The 12,764-nt window shown below is 36.5% G+C and overlaps 1 protein-coding gene across 5 annotated transcripts in view; it reads right to left on the bottom strand.

Annotated features, from left to right (window-relative positions):
* Window positions 1-12,764, bottom strand: part of LOC150104800 (kelch-like protein 8) — a 235,894-nt gene that overhangs the window by 70,715 nt on the left and 152,415 nt on the right. For all 5 annotated transcript variants that reach the window (XM_090395976.1, XM_090395978.1, XM_090395979.1 and 2 more), the window contains exons 5-6: window positions 12,529-12,640; window positions 7,637-7,805 (exon numbers count right to left, since the gene is read on the bottom strand). In XM_090395976.1, coding sequence (XP_090252102.1) covers window positions 7,637-7,805; window positions 12,529-12,640 — 281 coding nt within the window. The remainder of the gene's footprint in view (window positions 1-7,636; window positions 7,806-12,528; window positions 12,641-12,764) is intronic.

The following is a 12,764-nucleotide window of genomic DNA, read 5'->3' as shown; positions in this document are numbered from 1 at the left end:
ACTGATGTCATCTGTTCACTCCCTAATTTTGCTCAGCTTCATATTTGTGGTCTCCAATCTTTGATCAAAACCAACTCTCATATCCATAACTTGAAATTGGTTTGAACGCTGTCTTGTATACTGCTAGTTTCATATACAGATATCCAGAACATGGTCTGCTAGGCCTGACTTGCCATAGTGATAATGCCGGATGTATCTTTTGTGTTTGCTGAAGTGGATGTTCACAGTTCTTCCTGTTTGACCATAGTAGGCTTGATTACATGAGCAGGGTACTTCGTAGACTCCTGGATGTGATAGAGGGGGGAATGCTGTCCTTGGGTGAGTGGATAAGGGTTGCTAATTTGCCCCATGGTCTGAATGTGGTGCGTAGTTCATGTTTATTAAGAATTCTTGCAATCTTTTCAGTTTTTAGAAAACCCACACATACAGGGAGATATTTACACAAACAATCACACATCACCCTTCTCAACAATATGGCATTTTAAAAACGCTAACCCACAGAGTGAGAACAATCTGTTCCAATGACAATGCTCTTGCTGCTGAACTGGCTCACTTACGCCACACCTTCTTGGCCAATGGCTATAATCCCCATAAGATAAACAAAATACTAAACGCCCCTAAGAAATCCCTCCCACTATCCACCACAGAGAACTACAACAAAACAGTCACCATCCCATACATTAAAGGCACATCCGAAAAGATTGCAAGAATTCTTAATAAACATGAACTACGCACCACATTCAGACCATGTGGCAAATTAGCAACCCTTATCTGCTCACCCAAGGACAGCATTCCCCCTCTATCACATCCAGGAGTCTATGAAGTACCCTACTCATGTAATCAAGCCTACTACATTCAAACAGGAAGAACTGTGAACATCCACTTCAGCAAACACAAAAGATACATCCGGCATTATCACTATGGCAAGTCAGGCCTAGCAGACCATGTTCTGGATATCTGTATATGAAACTAGCAGTATACAAGACAGCGTTCAAACCAATTTCAAGTTATGGATATGAGAGTTGGTTTTGATCAAAGATTGGAGACCACAAATTTTATTCTGTCACTGATGTCATCTGTTCACTCCCTAATTTTGCTCAGCTTCAGTTGTACCACCTTACCCCAATCCTGAAGATACTTTCAGGTGCAAACTTTGTTTGCTCACACTTGGATAAAGGATTAAACTAAATTTATTATAGTGAAGTAACGTGTTTACATTGCGTACTTCACAGGCCACAATGGGAACTAGAACAACTGGAGAAACGATTGTCATGTGATACAGCAGGCAGGAGAATAGGGAAAGAAAAGTGAATTCAGAAAGTATGAGAGTGCAAGAAACTTGAAATAAGGATATACTTCATGAACAAGTAATGAAAGCATGTTTCCCAAGTGTGAAAATCAAGGATGTTAGTGACACTGTTAGTTTGCAGAAGGGAGAAGTGAAAGAGATGATTATTATGGCAGGAACAAATGATTTGAAAGGAAAGAAAGAAAATATGAAAGAGTTGTTGAAAGAAACAAAAATGAAGAGTAAGGAAGTAAAAATTGTGAGTCTTCTACCTCAGTATGATAGGAAAGAGTTGAGATGAAGTGCCATGATTGTTAATGAGTCAATGAGAAGATTGTGCAGGTGGAATGAATTTGATGGACAAAAGGATTTTATCCTTTTACCCATCAAGAAGGAACTATAAAAACTATTTTAAAAGGAACTATATTCAAATAGTTTTGGAGTTAGATGCTTGGAAAAAGTGTTTTTAGTTAGAATTAGAAGTACAAAACCAGAGATATTAGGAACAATGCAATCAAGTATGTGTCTGGCCAAACCTGTGATAATTAAGTGTGCATATGGAAACGATGATACAAGACTGAATGCGATTTCATAGGTTTCCAATTTGAATGGGTTGGTAATGACATTACACAACGGTAACTGTGAGTACCAGGGAATGTTGAAATGCATGTACACGAATGCATGAAGTGTCAGGAATAAGTGAGAGGGGAGTTTTTAGCATTGGTCATTCCACTTGGCCAAAAATTATAAGCATCAATGAGACCTGGTTGACAGAAAATGATATAGTTATGGGGATAGAATGTAAAGGGTATTGCATTTTCAGGGAGGATAGAGGGAACAGGACAGGAGGTGATTGGTATTGATGATGATAGCTTAAGAATTATAACCAACCAAATTGGAAGTTAAAGAGGATTTAAAATCTGGGGGGTGGGGGTGATGGTTTTTTAAAATCTGGTGTAAGATGGAGACCAAGACAAAATATATTGTTGACTGCTGCTATAGACTAGGAGGTTGACAGGAAGATGCCATGTATCAGCAGATTAGCACAATGAGTGCACACTGAACAATTATTATGGGAGACTTTAATTATGGGGACATAGATGGGAAGAAGAAGGAAAGGGGGCAGGGTAAGATGGAAGTGGAATTCATGCAGTTGCTAAGGGATAATTACATGAAACATGTTATAGATGGGACAAGGCATTAAGACTGTTGAATCTGATAATAGCATCAGAAGATATATCCATAGCCAAGGTAGACACTCAGCCTCTAACTGTGGAGAGTGACCATGCAGTCTTGTTCTGGGAAGTTGCCAAACATGTGAAATTCTCTTTCAAGAAAGGGTTTATATTGAACTCTATATCTGGTTATTATGAAAGACTTAGGAGTCATCTTGAAGCATTGTCATGGCTTGAGAAGGAAAGAATGTCAGTAATGCATGGGAAGTGGTCAGAGAGTATTTGAGAGAAGCAGTATCAGACTGCACACCCAAGGTCAGGAGGATAAATCAAGTGGAAATTTAGTGGATGAGTAGAGATAGAAAACCAGAGTGGGAAAAAAAAAATACTGTGAAGGGAATAGAAAGAAAAAAGTGATCAGCTTACTCATAAGCAGTACAAAGTGCAAGCAAGAAGAAAGGTCAAATCAGATTATGAGAGAAAATTATCCTTTCCTTTATGCGGACCAGAAAAATTATCCTTTCCTTTCCGATATGCGGAGCAGATTTTTTGCATGGAGAATGGGTGGAATGGATTGCCAAAATTAGTTGTGACTTCCCTGATAGTCACTGAGTCTCTAGACTCCATGGAGATACCATATAATAATAATATCAGGTTTAATGCCTCTTTCTTTCATGATGAAAATTAAGTAAGCAGGCCAAAGTAAACCCAAAAGAGCTTTTTTTGTTATGAAGCAAGTAAGACAAAAAAATGACTATGGTAAGGTGACTTTAAATAATGCTCATGGTAGGAAAGTGACAGAGGCAAAAGAAATAGTTGAGTTGCTGAGTGATCATTTTGCAAAAGTGTAGGAACAAGCAGGATTTATGAAAGGTAAGGCACCAGAGATCAGATCCTTTGCCTTAGACCAGCAATTTTCAACCAGTGCATGGCACACTGGTGTGTCGCAAGAGGTCTTCAGGTGTGCCACAAGATTTATGAAAACAAATTAATTGAAAGAAATAATGTCATAATTTGCGCATTTATTTATTAGTCTCTGGTATTCCATCTTCTTGTGTGCGTAAATCAATCAAAATTATGCCTATTTTTTGCCAGATCATCAAAAAAATTAAAATAATATATTTTTAGTGTGCTGCAGAATTTTAATAATTAGTCTAGGTGTGCTGTGTTATGAAAAAGATTGAAAATCACTGCCTTAGACAGATCATAGAAAAATATAAAGATTAGTCTCTGGTATTCCATCTTCTTGTGTGTGTAAATCAATCAAAATTATGCCTATTTTTTGCCAGATCATCAAAAAAATTAAAATAATATATTTTTAGTGTGCTGCAGAATTTTAATAATTAGTCTAGGTGTGCTGTGTTATGAAAAAGATTGAAAATCACTGCCTTAGACAGATCATAGAAAAATATAAAGAATTTAGACTCCCTATGGTATTGTGTTTCTTAGACTACTCTAAAGCTTTTGACTGTGTTCAGCATACTCATGATAGCCAATTTGTACAGGGAACAAAAAGCCACAGTGAGAAGAACAGGTGTTGGATTAACTGATCGGCTTCAGGTTGGAAAGGATGTTTACTTTCTCCTCACTTGTTTAGTATATATGCTGAGGACTTCATGCGTGAAGCAGTGGATGAACTCAAGACAGGAATTAGGATAGGTGATACAATGATCGGTAATCTGAGGCATGGCTGATGATACCGTACTCCTCTAAAATGATAGGGAAGAACTAGGGCAAATTCTTGATAAAGTTAACAAGATCAGTAAAAATAGATGACTTCAACTCAATCCTAGCAAGACAAAAATTATGGTTCTCAAAGGAAATACAAACAGGGAAGCTCTTGAGAAACAAGTGTACCTTAATGAAGAAAGAATTGAGGAAGTTAGCAAGCTTGAATACCTGGGATCCATTATCAATGTGAAGAATTGCTGTTCAGAAGAAGATTAGGAATGGCTAAAATAACAGTCAGAGACTTGTCTAAAATCTGGAAGGATGGATCTATTTCCATGAGAACAAAGTTGAGGATTTTGGATGCAGTTGTTTTTCCAACAGCGACTTATGGATGTCAGACTTGGAATCTAAAGATGTCAGATAAGAAAAGGATAGCTGATATTGAGATGTAGTGTTACAGAAGGCTGTTGAGAATATCATATACTGAAAGTCATAGAAATGAATGGGTGTTAGAAAAGATCAGTAGAACTTTAAGGCTCCTTAAGGATATTGACAGACGAAAGTTAAAATATTTTGGGCACATTGAAAGGATGGAAGGAGGACTTCCCAGAACAGCAATAAAAGTTATAATTCCTGGAAAAAAGAGAAAGGGGTAGACCACCAATGAGATGGATGGATGGTGAGTTGCGGAGTGACTGATTTTCAGAGTGTTGAAGCCTCCAGAAAAGCATACAACAGGATTATATGGCAAGGACACTAGTGCAGCGCACCACTGAGCATCGGAGTGACCAAATGACATCTGTGGATGCCCAATGAATAGATGATGATGATGTGACAGAGACACATATCAAATTTGAGGTAGATGAACATGAGGTGTTCAGCATATTGAAAAATATGAATATGAACAAAGCAATAGGACTGGATGGCATGTCAGCCTATGTACTATGTGAACATGCAAGAGAATTGGCATTGCTTCTGATGAAGTTGTTGAATCTAAAGCTCCGGCAGGGTTCAGGGGAGTGGATAGAGGTAAGATAGTTCCATTACCTAAAGGTGGCTCCAAGACAGAGATAACAAACTACAGATCAATTAGTATATCAGGAGTGGTTGTTAAAGTACTGGAAAAGTTGGTTAAAGATAAAATCCAATGGTGGGTGGATAGGGATGCGATATTCTATGTTGGGCAGTGGCTTTGTTAAGGATCTTAGTAATTTATTCACATTTTATAATAAAGTGACAGCAGAATTAAATAAGGGAAATGGCTATACCATGATAATGCTAGACTTTGCAAATGAATTTGACAGAATACCACATGAAAAACTATTACAAAAGTTGGAATATATGGGAATGGATATGAAGCTAGTAACAAGGATTCGGGGGGGGGGGACAGCTAACACATTGACACCAGAGTAGTATATGGTGTAATGGAATCTAGGTGAATGAGGGTTACTACTGGTGTACATCAGGGTTCTGTGCCAGTGCTTTTTACTCTTTAATTTATATATCAGTGATACAGGGAAAGATTTAAGAGTATATTCAGTTGATTGCTGATGATTCACAACTCAGGTAAGCAATAGTTGATAAAGGTGAAGTAGATATCCTGAGGGATGAATGAAATAAATTTGCATTTTGGGCAAAAGCAAATGATTGTCAATTTAATGTTGCAAAATGTAAGGTTATGCACTTTAGATTGAAAAGGTGACATATGGTGTAGCATACTGATGGTACTGGATTGCAGGAAATTGATGAGACTAGGAACTTGGGGAAAATGGTGAATAGAAAGTTGAAGTTCAGAGGGCAGATTGCAAAAGTTGTTAAAGTTGCTCAAAGGATTACTCACATGTTGAAAACAAGCTAACAAGTAAAAATAAGGAAGTTATCATCCCTCTTTAAGGCTATGATTCAGCTGCATCTTGACTGATGTGCACAGATTTGATCATCTGGGTTTCTTGCAGACCAGGAAGCGATAGAAAAGATTCCAGATTTCAGAGTCAACTAAGCTGGTGATAGATCTGTGAAATACTCTCGATGAGGATAGATAGAAGGTTTGTGGGTTATAGAGTTTAGTTCATAGGCAAAAAAGAGGAGACATGATAGAAAATTTTGAGATATTAAAGGGGATTTATAAAACTTATGCAAAGAAGTTTTTCAATATATGACAAATAGAGAACTAGGGGCCATCTGTAGAAGTTGTATAAGAGTGTGGTTAATAGGGATATGCGGACCAGATTTTTTTGCATGGAGAGTGGTGAATGGGTGGAATGGATTGCCAGAATTAGTTGTGACTTCCCTGATAGTGACTGAGTTTAAGGAGAAGTATGATAGGTTTTGTGTGTATAATAGTTAGTTTGGATCTCCCACAATGAGTTGCTAGACCCTATGGAGATACCGTATAATAATAATAATATCAGGTTTAATGCCCCTTTTTTTCATGATATGATATGTATAGATGATGAATAACAGTGAGTACAGTGTTCTTATACCTGATCTGATATCAAACCATCTTCTTGTATTTCCTTATATTGTAGCTACTGACTTAACAATGTAAACATACATTCATTTTGGAATTAAAGATATTACAACCATGTTAGGAATAATTACTTAATTTCTCATTGTTTTGACTTTCATATTAAGGTCATCGTCTGGAGTATATACATATAAAGACAAGCTATATTATATTTCAAACAGTATGCAAAAGTAATGATGTTTTGATCAACTGTAATTCTACTGGCTTGACCTCTAGTAAAAAAAATATACTTATGTATTGTTCATATGTAATTGTAGCATTCTGAAAAGCTTTTCTCTGGGCATCTTGTTGTATGTCTTTTCCAGTCTACAAAACTTAAGTACAAGTCCTTGTTACATTCCCACAATTTCTCATCTATTTTTCATAAGAAAATGTGATCTCAACAACCTTTATTTGGCTTAAACCAACTTGTTCTTATTCAAGTTTCACTTTCACAATTTTTATTAACCTCTCCTCAATGATGCTTGCATAAATCTCCCCTGGAACACTTCGAGAAATTCCTCTGTAATTCTTGCATTCAGTTTTACATGCAAAAGTAAGTAAGTAAGAGTGAGAAAGAGAGAGAGAGAGAGAATAGGTTGTAAATGTTTCATATGTAAGTGCAAGAAATGCTTGTCATGTGGAAAGCGGGAAAATTAAGTGATGAATATTAATAATGTAAAGAAAGATAGCAAAAGTTTGTTCTGGAGAATACACAAGCAGTGAATGATAGTGTGCAAAATATGAAGGAGAGCATGAAAGAAGTGGCTGAAAGTAACATTGATGATGAAATAACAGTAAGTGAAATAGCATGTTTATGCAGTGTCCATAGAATCAGAACTCCTCTTTTGATTTTTTACTCATCTAAAAATTCTTACTTGTCACAGACAAGCAGATAGATGCATTTCTCAAGCCTTGTACAAACACTCTCTCTCTCTCTCTCTCTCTCTCTCACAGAGTATTGAAATGCTAAAACTTTAGGCAGAAAGAATATACCTTTAATACTGCAACAGCAACTCCTCCACGAGCTGCATTCATTGAAGCAACAGTACTCCAAGTATCAGAAGTAATATCATAACGTTCAACAGTGGAATAGAAAGTTGTATCATCCAGTCCACCAACAGCATATATTGGTCCACCCAGACAACATAAACCTAATCCTCTCCTGCAAAATCAAGTGTTATTTTTAATAACTTTTCATTTAGTTCAATATTTTGAACTCTTTCTTGTACTAGTCTTTCTGGGACTAGTCAGATAAATATTTTTATCTATCTGACTAGTACAAGAAAGAGTTTATATGACAATGATTTATGAGAGTTGTAAACTTTATTACTAACTATTGAACAATCAGTTTTCATCCAGTTTCAAGGATTGTTATCAAATACATAAATACAAAATTACTAAAAAAGTAACTATTCATCATAGGTTTAGGTACTGAACTGTGCCACAGTATTAACAAGTATTAAACAACATAACAAGAACAAAATAAAATATTCACTTAGCTGCTAATTTCACTGGATCTCAAAACCAGTGAAATATATGATGGTGTACTTGGATTTTTCAAAGGCCTTTGATAGACTGCCACAGGACAAGCTAGTAACTAAACTGAAATAGATGGGATTAGATAACTGACAAGTAAATTGGATAACTAATTGGCTGTCAGATAGGTATCAGCAGTTTGTGTATGGAAGAGTGGTATCCCAGAGAAAGAAAGTCACAATGGAGTGCCACAGGGATCTGTTCTGGGATTATTATTGTTTTGCTTGTATGTTAGCGACACTGAGATTGACTTAACTGGAGATATGAAGCTGTTTGCCAATGATGCAAAGTTGAGAAGACTATGAGAAGTAGAGCAGATGTTATAGCCTTGCAGGAGATTCTGAATAGACTATGTGACTGGACAAATGAGTGTAGCCATCAATTTAATGTTGCAACTGCAAGCTCTTGAAATCTGGTAGGCAAGGTTGGGATGCAGAGTATATAATTAATGGAGAAATTTTGAAGGAGGTGGAGGAGATGAGCAATCTGGAAGTGAGTGTGGAGAGAGACTTGAAGTTTAGGGGTCACATTGCTAAAATTACAAGAACATCCCAATGGATTATGGCAATAATGAGAGAACATTGACATGCAGAAGCAATGGTTCCGTGATCAGGCCACATATGGATTGCTGTGTACAGATTTGGTCACCTGGTTTATAGGAGGATGAACTAGAGAAGATTCAGAGAAGGGTTGCTAAGTTAGTGTCAGGTCTATGGAATGTCAAATATGAGTCAAGACCAAGGGAATGCAATTTACACAGACTTGTGAATAGAAGAAGTAGAGATATGATTGAGACATATAACTTAGTGAGGATTGTTACCAAATTAATGTGGAGAAGATGGAGGCAAGGGCTAGAGACCATCCATGGAAGCTGTATAAGGAGGATGTGAGCAGGAAGCAGTCTGTTTGCATGGTAAGTGGAATGCATTGCTGAAAGTATGGTGAGTGTGGAAACAGTGAATGGATTTAAGGCATGGTTCAATGCTCTTTTTGCATGAGAGACCTCCTGCAATGAGTCCTTTAACTCCATGGAGGTCAGGTAATACTAATAATAATAATAAAATTAATTAATTAAATTGCCTGGTCAGAGGCACTGCCAGTTATCTTCCTTTGCACTCCTTAACCTATAGCAGCAGATATAGCCTTGAATGAACTCTGCTTTCTACATCTTTGTCCTCCTAACTGGCCACCTATCCTTTTTTTTTGCTGCAATGCCCTTACTATCATTAGCAGTACCCTTCCCTTCACCCTACTCTCTCTCTCTCTCTCTATCCTCCCTGAAAAACACTGTGTGCCTCAATTATATCCCTATAATTCCATCATCCCCCTATCAACCAAGTCCTCTGTCAACCAAGTCTCATTATTGGCAAATAATGAGAGTCAGTTAGGAGATCTACATCTTTTGGCAAAGTTGCCACCATTTCAAAAATTCCTTCATATTCCTGATATTTTTGGCATGTGTGTATATGTTATTGTGAAAGACCGAAATTAGAGAATGTCAATATTCTCCGGTGAATGTCGTCACATACCAAATACATCGGTGAAAGACCGAATATTTGGTTATATTATTATACATTCGAACCATCACCGGTATATGTCGACAAGCACAGATAAGCTCTGGTGGGGGTCGAAACGACAAGCCGAGAAGACACAGCCAGAGAGAAGCATCTTCTACTGCAAGCAATAAAAATATTACAAACCTCAAAAAGAAAATTTCCTCCTCTTCAAATTGGTGATACCGTACGAATACAAGTCCCTGATGTCGACCGTGGTCGTACAGATGCCCGAAATGTGTTGGCGGTTGTTGTTGGAATAGAAGACTCTGACTTTTATAAATTAGCAAACAAAAATGGTACCCTCAAGCAGCTTTATACCAGTAATCAGTTCATAATTTGTAAAGAAAAGTTACTTTCAATAGATGAGATTTCTTCTCAAGAAATGTTGCTGAGAGAAGCAGCTGCAACTAATTCGAGAAGTGGAGGGCAAGGCTATACATGCTGTAATTGCAAAAAGAAGTGTTCCATGACTAAATGCAGTTGTAAAAGCAAGGGACTCTTGTGCAATTCAAAGTGTCATAACAGTTTAAGTTGTTGTAATAAATAACATTGTATAACGTTAATCACATAATTTATGTGTAAGTTTATTATTCGTATTATTTTCTTTTCTGATTTAGAATGTACTGTTCGTTTTAGGTTCAACAGTTTTTGACATATGTCATATATTAAAAAGTTGCATTTTTGTCTTAACGTAATAAAAATAATTTTATTCAACATTCACCATCAGTGCATGCTGAATGTCGACATTTGCCGGTGTAAGTGAGAAATAATGATATTTAGCAAATATTTCGTACATACACCAAGTGACTATGTGAATGCTGACATTCACCAGAGAATATCGACATTTGCCAGATATCGGTCTTTCACAGTAGCATATACATAAACTGCAGTATCCTCTCTTTAGTCTCACAACTGCCTTTACACCATGTATTGATTATCCCATTCAAAACTTGTTACCTGAGAGATTACATTCGACATGTTTTAGTCATTCTGACATTCACTTTCTCAAGGATGCCTGTACACATTGCTCACCTATATCCTTCCCCCAAATAGCTCTAATTTCTCTGACTTTGTCCTTCCAAACTCTCATCAAACAACACTTTCTCCTTGTAGATGTTAGTCCATATGTAAACACTATTCCTCCTGCACAACCTATGGATTGATGCATTTATGATCAGGGCTCTCTCTCTCCTCAACCCCACTCTGTCAAACTGTGGCAGCAGACTCACTCACAGTCTTTACTCTCTATCACTCTTCTTTTTTATCTTCTTCCAATAAGGAAGAAGTGAAAAACTTTCACTTTACCTCTCTGTATCCTGACAGCATCACTAATGTTCTAATATTATGACTCTCATCACTAATATTATGACAAATCTGCAGGAATACTTTCTATAATACCTTCATTCTGTCCTTTCTATAAGGACAGAATGAAGGTCTGTAGGTTACAGCATTTGCTTGATAGCAGAAAAGATGGTAAACAATAAAATCATACAATAAAACTCGCTCCTGATAATTGTGTACAAATGTGGTTAGAGTTCGGAGAAAGTCAGTGAATGAATTTAAGAAGGGGTATCATGGGAATAAAGATTAGTGTATGATGTAGGTGATTAGTGTATTATTTAAGATGAGATGCTTAAATAATAATAACATGCTGTGTATTAGCATAGATTGGTTGGAATGCATGAGTAGGAGATATCCAGACCTGTAAAATGTAAGGACACCTTTAGCATCAACCACAGAAACAATATTCACTCACCAGTTTCTTCTTTAAGATGTAGGTGGTCATTTATTTACAACTGATATTTTTTTAAATTACCGTATTTTTCCATGTATAAGATGATACTTTTTTCTAAAATTTTTAGACGAAAAATTGGGGGTCATCTTATACACGGGGGGGGGATCAGCTGAGAGACCTAAGGTTGCCGTGGTGAAACTGCTGGTACCTTGTCTCCGCGAACAAGCTTCTGCCAATCACTAGCCTTTGTTAACTGTGTCGATTGACATCATTAATGGCTGATTCTGAATAAACCAATCAGAAGTCTGAAAGCATTATACATCTGCAACTCGTTGCAGATGTATAATGTAGGGTAAGTTAATGCATAAAGAATATTTTGAGCACTAGCCCATAAAAATGCCTGAAAATAAAAAGCAATTGTCATATTCTTCAAAATTAGTTAAACGTCATCAATTACGCAAAAGAACATGAAAATAAAGCTTCAAAGAGACAGTTTGGAATTCCTTCCACTGAATGTATGATTAGACAGTGGAGAAAACAGGAAGAACAATTACTCAAGATGCCAAAAAAAGAAGAGGGCCTTATGTGAAAAACCAGCAAAATGGCCAAACTTGGTGCAGAGGCTTAAGACTTGGATTATGTAGCAGCACCAGAGTAAGATATGTGTGTCAACCAAGCTTATTCAATATGAGGCAAAAAGGTTTGCAAGAGAAATGAACATTGTTGATTTCACAGGAAAGGCAAAATGGTGCTTCAACTTCATGAGGAGAGAAAGGTTGGCCATGAGAACACGAACCAGAAAATGATATGCCCGGAACTGAGAGTGACGCATAATTTCTTAGTATGTATCTTAAAAATATTACCTAATTACTAAATATACTTTGAATATTTTAAAAAATATCAAATGCATTCTGTTTTATGTTTAAAATATTGATTTCTTAATTTTTGATTCAAAAAAGTAGGGTTCGTCTTATACATGCGGGCATCTTATACACGGAAAAATACAGTAATTATTTTGGCATTTATACAACATATGTAATGATGATATACTTTTATACCTAGGTGTCATCATAGAAGACAAGCGACTCCATTTATTTTTAAATGGATCAAACACTTCTGTACTAGCTAGGTGCTCCTTGTCATCACAGCCACCTACAGCATACACTTTACCTAAAAGTAAACAAAAATATAAAGAATTATAATGGTGTTAAATATATTATGTACTTTAAATATAACATTTTGTGTTATTTTACCTTGTTACTATTATTATTGTTATTATCTGAGACCTCAGGGA

Source organism: Typopeltis vanoorti, chromosome 7, assembly GCF_054136105.1.
Source record: "Typopeltis vanoorti isolate ZY-2024b chromosome 7, IOZ_Tvanoo_1.0, whole genome shotgun sequence".
In the NCBI taxonomy this organism is placed as follows: Eukaryota; Metazoa; Arthropoda; class Arachnida; order Uropygi; family Thelyphonidae; genus Typopeltis; species Typopeltis vanoorti.
The sequence above is the reverse complement of the archived record's forward strand: the minus strand, read 5'-3'. Positions and strand labels throughout refer to the sequence as shown.